We start from the raw sequence: 10,130 nt of genomic DNA, 5'->3' as shown, positions 1-10,130 counted from the left end.
GACTTTAGCGGCCGCAAATCTATCATCTGCCGCAGGACCTAATCTGTCAAATGCTGAAGAAGAAAACGAACCGACAATATTCGATGAACTTAACCCGGATTGCATGAACGAATTGCTGGATTGGCTGCCATTGAATAGTTTGTGTGCCTTGTGCCAAACGTGCAAAAGTCTACGAAAAACCAGCAAAAATTATTTCCAATGGAAATATCCGTCGGAGGAGTTTACAATCGGTGATGAGATCGTTTTCAATGCACACCATTTGGAATGTTTCGGTGATGATGTTCAATGTCTACGGCTATACGACTCCGCCATTGATGACTTTGTATTCGCTGGATCGAATATAAATCGAAATCTACGGGAAATCCAGTTTGAGAAGACATACAAACCAGAAAATCGCATCACTAAAAAGCACATCGAGAGCATAAAACCAATTCTTCATAATGTAAAAACGGTTTCAGTTGTTGACTGTGATTTGAAAGAAGGTTATTCAGAGTATCTTCTCGATTGTTGTGCAAAAATTGAAGATTTTTCATTTCAAATGTATAAAGATTTGAATAAAAATCAAATCCAACTCCAAAAATATCCAACCATTCGAAATGTTGAGATTCATTTTCATGCTAAAGCCAATGCAACTGTAGGCATTAATGTGATCAAAGAACAAAATGTACAACTAGATGAACTGGTTTTGTATTTCTGCAAAGAGCATGCCAATTCATTATGCTCTGTTTTTACGGCATTGGATTCAATGTACGAAAGAAAATTCTTCAAGCGTTTGTACTTATCGTTTGAGAAAAAATCAATGGTATCGGAGCACATCCATAGAATTGCATCGCTTCAAGGTCTTGAGGGATTACTGTGTTCGTATACTATTAATACCACGATAGATAACCATATAGCCGATATCGCCCGATTGAAAAGTATAAAATACTTACAAATAAACTGGTTGCTGGTAAATGCTGATCGAATTGCACAAGAATTACAACAGCTTATCGAAATTGGAACCTCTGTGGTGTCAATCGATGCTATTGTTTCATTTGTTCGGTTTTCCGCAAAACTATCGCGATTTCATGTCGAAAAGATACGAACAAATAAAGAGAAAAGTCCAAAATTTGATGCATTCACTCTGAACAAACGACGATCAATGCTTGAATATGCCCGAAAATTGACCATTTACATTCCAGAAGAAAAATTCATTAAACTAAAATGGGGGTCGGTTAGAATGGACAGTAATTTGGTAGAGATAAAAAGAGAGGAAAGCTGCATTCAGCTGAAGAAATGTCAAGAGAATCTTGAAATGAAATGCTAAATTATGCACTGAATTGTTTGAAAACGGATAAAAAATAAATTATTCATGTTCAATTTCTATTTTTCTTTAATATTCTTCAATAAAGTTTATGATAAGAATTTTTTTTAACTAAGAGTCTAAATATCGAAATTTGTTGTGTTAAAACGTTAATACTTGAAAGACACGGCTTCCAACGATACAGTTTTTACGCAATTGAGTCATATTTGAAAGCCAGAGCCTGATTTGCTATATTACTTATTATTACAAATTATTTTCTTTTATAAAGAAGTAAACATATAAAACAATATTGAATGCGTACGGCGCATAAATTTGGGATGACATTACAAGTCTACAACGTAAAATTGCGTAAAATGATGAGAATAATATGAAATTAATGCGAACATTTGATTAAAAATGATTTTTTACGGCGATTATTAGGTTCGTCTTTTCACGGTCATTTCCGATTCGCTTCCAGTACTAAAAACTACGTTCCATGCCAGCTGTGTGCATTTCCAACGGAATAGCTTCCGAACGACAGCAGAAAATGTGTACTGGTGTACTTTGATCGCTGACAATTTGCTGCGTTTGGAAATGAGACGAATCAATCCTTTTGTCGTCATACGACGACCGTTGACCAAGAGTCGTTCCAGATTTGGTAACACGGTGAAAATCCTGAAGACATCTTCGTCCGATGGATACCATTCGTGTTCGCCATTCGGAACGATGCACAGCTCTTTGATGGTTTTGTGTCTGGCTACGAATGTTGTACATTCCGTATCGAATTGATCGAGAATGGAAAATTTGCGCAAGTTTTCAAATGATAGTGCCGCTAAATTCCGACCCAAATAGCCCAATTTTTGCATACGATTTACCTGTGTTGAAAGAGATCAGGCGAAAATGATCAAATTTTAGTAAAAAATAATAAGAAAAAGCATTCAAATTTATTATGAAACGATCAAATCAAATCGAAAGATTCGAATGAAAAATTGATCGAATCGAAGGGAAATACAGAATATCACAATACCAGCACAAGCTTTTGCACACTTGGGAACCGAATGTCACCATCACTCCAGAAGTCCGTGTATCGCATGTGCCAAAGTTGAAGTGACTTGAGTTGCGGTAGCTTATCGGCCGCATATTTCAACAGCTTTGCATCGTAGGCGCTTGCATTCCAATAGCGCAAATTCAAGTGTTTGATATTTGGATTACGATCGATTGCGGCTTTCACATTGGCAACGGTGAATGATGATTCGGACCAGCTGTTGGCGCCAAGCGGCACGTTCAAGTTCAAATATTCCAGCTGCGGAAATTCTCTGCCCAAGAAACAATTGTTAACGCAAATACAACCATTACCAAGCGTATGTAAACGGTCGAATTAAGGCCCGCGTTTGTGTGTAGTTTCAGTCATTTTTAACGTCACAATGGAAGTAGAAAAAAACGGTAAAAACAAATCAATTAGAAGGATATAAAAACGATTAGGAATCAATTGATAACAAAATAACTAATCACGTGTGAAACAAGGTCATAAATGGACCCACCTCGAGTATCATCCAACTGTACGCTTCACTTGAACTAGGTCCATTTATGACTTTGGTAAATATTGGTGTGGATATTGAAATTGACCAACTGACTGAGAAAATCTTACATACAACAACTTACCTACGGGTTTAACCCGTATTACATCGTGTATTTGCACACACATTTTAATGTACAAAGCCACAAAAATCAAGCTTTGAAAATAACTAATCGTTAATGTTTTATTTTATCCTCTTAATCTACGCTCTACTTATCATCGACAGCATTTGATTGGCCATCTCGATTGGCCATCTCGACATTTTGGCCATATCCTTTCTAGTGGTAACACAAATGATTCGTGCACATTCAAGTCGAAAACCATACAACGGCCTAGAATGAACGAATTGAACTCGAAATTGAAATACAATAAAACATGAATGTGATTGTATTGTGTAGATCACCTACCTCTGTACAAGATGCACTTCGCCGCACAGATGTCACGATGCCAAGTAGCAGTAAAAGCGTTCTGATCATTCATTGGGCTTGAGTGCCAGTTTTTCTGGAAGGCCCCAATAACCCAATTCCTTTATCAGTTGCATCGTAATGTATTCGCTGCCATAATTGTGGTTTGGCCTTACGATTTTTGACACGAATCTTGCAAATACTTGTGTCACCAATTTTATCAAAACCTGGCAAATCGGATTCCGCTTCCGGTTGTTTGATTACTTTACGACTGCGATGACCTGCAACTCGACGTCGTTGACGTAGTTCACGCCGTCGTATGCGTCGATTGTACCGTCTCACTGCCTGTTCGGTATCCAATTGCTCTGGATTGTGGCTTTCACGCTCACTTCGACGCTCTTCCCGGTGCTTCTCAGCTCTTTCGCCTCTAGTTACATTTGCTGTTGGCTTTTGGCTGGCATTTTATTTTCGATCACGTTGCTTGCGCCGTTTGCTTCGATCAGTCACGATAACCGGTGGGAGTCTCACATCCTTGTGTGGGCGACAATCTTTGCATACTTTGAATCGGTCACTTTTTGTGCTTCTTGGAAATCGCCGCAAGCAATTGGCACAGGTTTGTGATGTATACGGCTCTGGTGTAGGCACAACATCCATTTTGCCGTCCTTTTTTAGGCTAACTATGAACTTTCGCTGATCCGGTGTGAAAAGAACAAAACGAACACCGGATCAGCGAAAGTTCATAGTTAGCCTAGATTTTCGAATTTGATGGGAACGCCGCATCACCAAGGAACACAACTCCTGTCTCATTGTTTGTTATGTGTTTAGCCATCAAATCCATTTCGCGATTAGACTCGATGTACTTGTGCAACGATAGCTGTGCATATTTTCTTCTTGCGTATGTAGCCAATGAATCTGTCAGCATTTTGATTTTGTGCTTAATGAATGATTTCCATTGTGATCCTCGCGGCGATACGGATGTGATCGGATAGCTTTTCAAGTCGCACTGTTCTTTGTGCACGTACTTACTGGTCATTTTCTTTGCCTGTTTGTCGCGCATTCCTTGTCGCGCACCCCAGTGATATTGAATACTCGATAATTTGATGTTGGACTGTGAAATGAACAACAACAATGCAAATCTATGTTAATTTTCATATGATATTTCAACTTACCTAAATTCCAGTAGCGAGAGTCCGACGCACGCAGGCCATTTTTGTTTTCTGGCCGGGATCAATTCCTGACTCATACTTGTAACCGCCTTTGCTGACTGGCTTTTCGTACTTTGCCTTGATTTCACACAGAGACACGCCGGCTCCTTTGCGTTTGGGTCTGCTAAACAACACCGACACGGCACTACTGTTGGTTTGAATTTTGTGGTAAAACTCTTTCGAACCGGTTCTGAGTTGTCTTATTTTGTCAAATCCACCAACAATCACGCAACAGTCATCAAATCCAACAACAACCGCATCGACGACTAGACTCATTCCAACCTAAACAGCATCATCACCAACACAAATTAGATTCATCATCACTGGTAATTGGTTTGTTCAATCAATTGTTCAATGTGGTTGCGGGGCGGGCTTGACAACAACTTTTTCATTGCGATAAATACACATACATAAAGATAAAAAAAATCCACTACATAACTATTGGAGAGTCTGTTTAAAATGTTATTAAAGAAATTTTGTCTTAAAAGAACATATGCCCAGATATTGGGCATTTAAAATGGTGAATTTAAACGAAATAAATGAAATGAATGAAAATAATCGACCCACCAGCCAATGTCATAGATGAGTGAACCAAATTAAATCAAAATCAATGCTAGGATATGAGTTAGTAAATTCGATTCGATGCTTTATTTGTTTGCTAAGAAATGAAAACCCAATTTTATCGAATTGCAAATGTTTTTGTGTTGTTCAATCTTATAATCGACCGCATTCGAATCAGATGACTTTCGTAAGACCATTACTATTGATTAAAACAAAACATGAATATTGCAACTGACACAAACAGACACAAACACACACACACACAGAGAGAGAGCCCAACATTTAACCACCTTTTTATTATACTTAAGTTATTCTTCCTTTAATTTTCTTCTTAACTCTATCGTTTTTTTTTCTCTAGCTATTCATATCATTCAAATCAATAGATTAAAATTTAATTTACCGATTCGTATACAATTCGTATTGATGATGTATATATATATATTCAAAATGCAAGCAAAAAAATAAAAAATAAAAACAAGAAATGTGTTCGACTGTTATGAATAATGTATAACATGAAGTAATCGAAGAAGTAAAACAAGAATAAAGAGAAAACATTGTTAATGTAAAAACAATAAATAAAAAAAAATGCAAAATTAGATTTTTCCGAGAATGATACGTTTACTTTTATTCTGAACATGGAAAAAAAACACAAATTTTCCTTATTAAAAACTACACACAGTTGCTTTGTTGTTGTTTTTATTCGACTGAAATGTTTTTCAAAATTTTCACCATATTTTCGATCAGTTCAGCATTGAAATTGGACTCGGTGAAATGGTTCTCAAAGAGATTACACATTTCAATGTCGGTTTCGGCCTCTGCGATCAACTCATTGTCATAGAATGTCAACTCCTTGGCAAGATGTGCCAACATAATTGCCTGTTGCTTGTAAACCAACTCCAGTTCAGCAATATCCTCTTTGCACTTTCTTTCATAGTCGTCCATGTCGGGTGTGTTCTGCAGACAATTCTCGCTAATCGGTATACTCGGCGGGATTGTCAAGTGTTTATCGACGAGTGCGTGGATTTTCGACAGGAGTCGCACAGTTTCCGGTTTTATCAAATTCAGTGCATTGTTGCCCAATGATTTGATTTTGTTTGCTGTTTCGACGGTAAGTTCTCTTTGCGCCGCAACGATAACATTCTCTGTGAATTTATCCATCATTCGTTTGCAGTGCAACCGAAACAATCGCTCATCTGGTGGTGGTGGTGGTGGTGGTGACAGAAAAAAGAATCAAATTTATTGTAAAGGAAATCGTCTTTACTCACTGCAATGTGTCAAATATATGCATTGTGTACTTACATTCTTTCTTCAGCTCTTCAAGTGTAAAACCATAAAACTCAAATTCAGCTTCAATTTTTTCCATATCCATACTGTGGCTTCGAAATTTTCAGAATTTTCATTCAACATTTACTTGTCTGATTCAATTTCAATGAACAAATTTTAGATCCCAATTGTGATGTGATGTTTTTTGTTGAGTTGAGCGTCTATGCAGCTGGATGTGTTGTATTCGAATTTCAAAATGTCAACGGACGATTGGCTCAAATGTCAAACTTCGTGCATGACTCACGTGCACCATCTCACGTCCGCCTTGTGTCATTTTGACAGCAACAAATTGTTTAGATTTGTTTCTACTACACGTGTTGTATTCATCACAAGTCGCATTCAACATGTTTTAGAATTTTTGAATCGCATTTTATCAGCCGAAAATTAATTTTATTCTTGAATTTGGATATTTATTTGTGAACGCACAATGTCGCGGTTAATTATCAAAAATTTGCCAAATGGCGTAAGTGTTGCAATTCAAAGAATCTTTTTTTTTTCATTGAAGTTAATCGCTAAATTTCATTTCATTGTAGATTACGGAGAATCGTTTGAGAGAAATCTTCAGTAAAAAAGGTCAAATCACTGATATTCAGCTGAAATATACGAAAGAAGGGAAATTTCGTAAGTTTGGTTTCATCGGTTATCAATCGGAACAAGAAGCGGCAGATGCATTGTCACATTTTGACAACACATGTATCGACACGAGCCGCATCAGTATACAAACATGTGCGGCCTTAGGGGCTGAAACAAAACCACAAGCATGGAGTAAATATGCAAAAGATAGTTCAACGTATAAGAAATTGCATGGAATCGAAGACGATGAAGCTACAATGTCGAAACAGAAGGAGGAGGCGAAACTTGAGGAGAAGAAGAACAAAAAAGAGAGACTAGAAGAGATATTCGGCGAGCACAAAGATGATCCGAAGTTCATGGAGTTTTTGAAAGTCCACGATAAGGGAAATGACATTTGGGACAATGATCTCGGATTAATGGAGCAAACCGAAGATGATATTAAAGGAGGAAAGAAAAAGCCATCGACAGTTGATAATCAATCATCTGATAGTGATGATGACGATGACGACGAAAATGAAGCGGCCGACGGTGAAGACAACGACAACGAGGAAGAGATATCAGTGAAATTGGCTGATCAAAGTATTAGCGATTTGGATTATTTAAAATCGCTTAAAAATAAAACCGTAACGAAAAACGACGCAAAAGCCAGTGGTAATGACATGAAAGTAACGGATCTCTACACCATAAAAATTCGTGAAATTCCATTCAAAACCAAGCGAAAAGATATCATCAAATTTTTCAAACCGGTCAAAGCATTTTCGATTCGTTTGCCGACGAGAAAACACGGTTTTTGTTATGTTGGCTTCAAGACGGAGAAAGAATTCAACAAGGCAATGCTGAAAAATCGCAGTTTTTTGAATGGAAAACAGGTGATTCTGATTGATTTCACGGAGAAAAATAAAGAAGCGACACTGCGAAAGGACGAACCCGACAGTGCCAAATCGGAGAAAAGTAACAAGAATCCGAAATGGGCCAAACAGGAGGAGGCGCTCAAAAATGAAGAGGATATCAGTGAATCCGGTCGGATATTTTTCCGAAACTTGAGCTACACGGTAAACGAAGAGCAACTGCAGGAACTGTTTGAAAAATATGGTCCAGTGACCGAAATCAGTTTACCAATTGATCCGGTTACGCGCAAAATCAAGGGTTTCGGTACGGTTACATTTGTTATGCCAGAGAATGCCGTCCAAGCATTCTCTGAACTCGACGGATCGACCTTCCATGGTCGGCTGCTGCATTTGATTCCGGGCAAAGGCAGAGACGATGATGAGAACAATGCCAATACAGAGGGTATGTCATACAAGCAAAAGAAAGAGTTGGAAATGAAGAAAACGGCTGGTTCAGCCCATAATTGGAATACATTATTTTTGGGTGCCAATGCTGTGGCAAATACGTTGGCCAAAAGCTATCAAACGACAAAAGAACAAATTCTTGACACTGCTGGCGGTGGAAGTAGTGCTGCTGTTCGATTGGCTCTGGGTGAAACGGAATTAATTATTGAGATGCGTCGATTTCTCGAAGCAAATGACGTCGTTTTGGATGCATTCAATCAGGCACCGAAAAAACGATCAAAAACTGTCATTTTGGTGAAAAATTTGCCGGCTGACACGCAAATCACAGATATTCAACCAGTGTTTGCCAAGTTTGGTTTGTTAGGACGTGTCGTTTTACCACCCAGTAAATTTACAGCTATAATTGAGTTCTTAGATGCAAGCGAGGCGAAAAAAGCATTTTCAAAACTTGCCTACACTAAATTCAAAAATTTGCCACTCTATTTGGAATGGGCGCCAGAGAATACATTCAAAAGTGCTGCAACGAAAGCATTGGAAGTTGGTAAAATTGAGGAAAAGAAAGATGTTGATGCCAAAGCCTCGAAAACGAATCCATTCGCAAAGGAGAATTACGGGAAAAAGGAGACAAATGTCGCTCATTCCGAACCAGAGGAAGACCCAGTCGAAAGTTACGTGGTCAATGACATTACACCGTCTGATAATAAAAATAACAATGAAGAGAGTGATGAGGACGATACCGAACCTGAACCAGGCACCACATTATTCTTGCGCAATTTGAAGTTTATCACTCAAGTCGAAACCATTCGCGACCACTTTAAGCACATCGGAAAGATTCATCGTGCTCAAGTTGCCACGAAAAAAGATCCAGACAATCCACGGAATAAGATAGCGTTGGGCTATGGATTCATCCAATTTAAGAAGAAAAATTCAGCCGAAAAAGCACTGAAAACTATGCTAATCACAAATATCGATGGGAATTCCGTTGAGCTCAAACGAAGCGACCGTACATTACAGTGAGCATTTTTTGTATTCATTTTGATTTTTTTCGTGATTTTAATTTTCCTTCTTCTTTACTTCCCAGAACTGATGTACAAACGAATCGAAAGACTGCAAAATCGCTAAAACAAACCGGCTCGAAAATTTTAGTGCGAAATATTCCATTCCAAGCTAAAATTAATGAAGTCCGAGAACTGTTCAAAGCATTTGGTGAACTCAAATCGATTCGTATTCCGAAAAAGATGACACCAGGCGAAGATGCACACAGAGGTTTTGGTTTTGTTGACTACAATTCAAAGTCGGATGCAAAGGTTTGTGTTGAATATTGGAAGAATTTAATTTTTTGCTAGGTGCACAATGTGTGTGTGATATGCATCAACGTATGACATACCCTTTCAATTCAATCATTTTCATTATTCCTTACACTCACAATTGTTCCATTGAATATATTATTTTTATTCAATTTTTCGTGAACCATTGTCGTTACAGAAAGCATTTGATGCCCTCAGTCATAGTACCCATTTGTACGGGAGACGTTTGGTATTGGAATGGGCTGCTCCGGATGATGGCATCGAGGAATTGCGAAAAAGAACTGCCGAACATTTCAACGCATCACAGTCAGCCACAAAACTTAGCAAAAAGAGTGTTTTTGATGCTAGCAATGTTAAACAATTCAAAGAGAATAGTGACGAAGAAGAGTAGATTCAATTATGGCCATAATTTGACATTATGTTATCTTCTTTTGTATATTTTTATATATGCGTTAAATAAAAATTTAGACGTTTTTTTTTTAAATCATGGCTCGTACTCATGACCATGTTAATGGCAAATGATTATTTTTGTTGAATTAATCTAAGTAGTCAAAGCAATGATGCAAGCAATCATACTGAATATACCCAATGCTAAAGTATAAAAGCC

General features: G+C 37.9%; 3 protein-coding genes across 3 annotated transcripts; 1 reads left to right on the top strand and 2 right to left on the bottom strand.

Annotated features, from left to right (window-relative positions):
* Positions 1–1,348: 1,348 nt before the first annotated feature.
* Positions 1,349–2,598, bottom strand: LOC129579620 (uncharacterized; the record flags this gene model as incomplete). Its single annotated transcript, XM_055469788.1, is given in 2 exon segments — positions 1,349–2,157; positions 2,310–2,598. Coding segments are annotated over 2 exon segments (727 nt in total), but the record flags the coding sequence as incomplete, so codon positions are not given.
* Positions 2,599–5,621: 3,023 nt separating this feature from the next.
* On the bottom strand, positions 5,622–6,541 carry LOC129579621 (uncharacterized). Its single transcript, XM_055469789.1, has 2 exons — positions 6,328–6,541; positions 5,622–6,221 (listed from the first exon to the last, which is right to left on the bottom strand). Exons 1-2 carry the CDS (start codon positions 6,395–6,397, stop codon positions 5,725–5,727), a joined length of 567 nt encoding a protein of 188 aa, XP_055325764.1. The 5' UTR covers positions 6,398–6,541; the 3' UTR covers positions 5,622–5,724.
* On the top strand, positions 6,541–10,042 carry LOC129579619 (probable RNA-binding protein 19). The gene is made up of 4 exons (XM_055469787.1): positions 6,541–6,814; positions 6,885–9,229; positions 9,298–9,523; positions 9,702–10,042. Exons 1-4 carry the CDS (start codon positions 6,779–6,781, stop codon positions 9,912–9,914), a joined length of 2,820 nt encoding a protein of 939 aa, XP_055325762.1. The 5' UTR covers positions 6,541–6,778; the 3' UTR covers positions 9,915–10,042.
* Positions 10,043–10,130: the final 88 nt, after the last annotated feature.

This window comes from Sitodiplosis mosellana, unplaced genomic scaffold (genome assembly GCF_009176505.1).
Source record: "Sitodiplosis mosellana isolate CC-2019 unplaced genomic scaffold, AAFC_SMos_1.0 Smas_scaffold_6292, whole genome shotgun sequence".
NCBI classification, from domain to species: Eukaryota; Metazoa; Arthropoda; class Insecta; order Diptera; family Cecidomyiidae; genus Sitodiplosis; species Sitodiplosis mosellana.
Note: the sequence above shows the minus strand (reverse complement) of the source record. Positions and strands in the feature narration are given on the sequence as shown.

Coding starts and splice junctions, on each gene's coding strand:
- LOC129579621 (XM_055469789.1), bottom strand. CDS start 6,397: ATGGATATGGAAAAAATTGAAGCTGAATTTGAGTTTTATGGTTTTACA. Junction 6,222..6,327: donor TGAAGAGCTGAAGAAAGAAT/GTAAGTACACAA, acceptor CACCACCACCAG/ATGAGCGATTGTTTCGGTTG.
- LOC129579619 (XM_055469787.1), top strand. CDS start 6,779: ATGTCGCGGTTAATTATCAAAAATTTGCCAAATGGC. Junction 6,815..6,884: donor TCAAAAATTTGCCAAATGGC/GTAAGTGTTGCA, acceptor ATTTCATTGTAG/ATTACGGAGAATCGTTTGAG. Junction 9,524..9,701: donor ATTCAAAGTCGGATGCAAAG/GTTTGTGTTGAA, acceptor TTGTCGTTACAG/AAAGCATTTGATGCCCTCAG.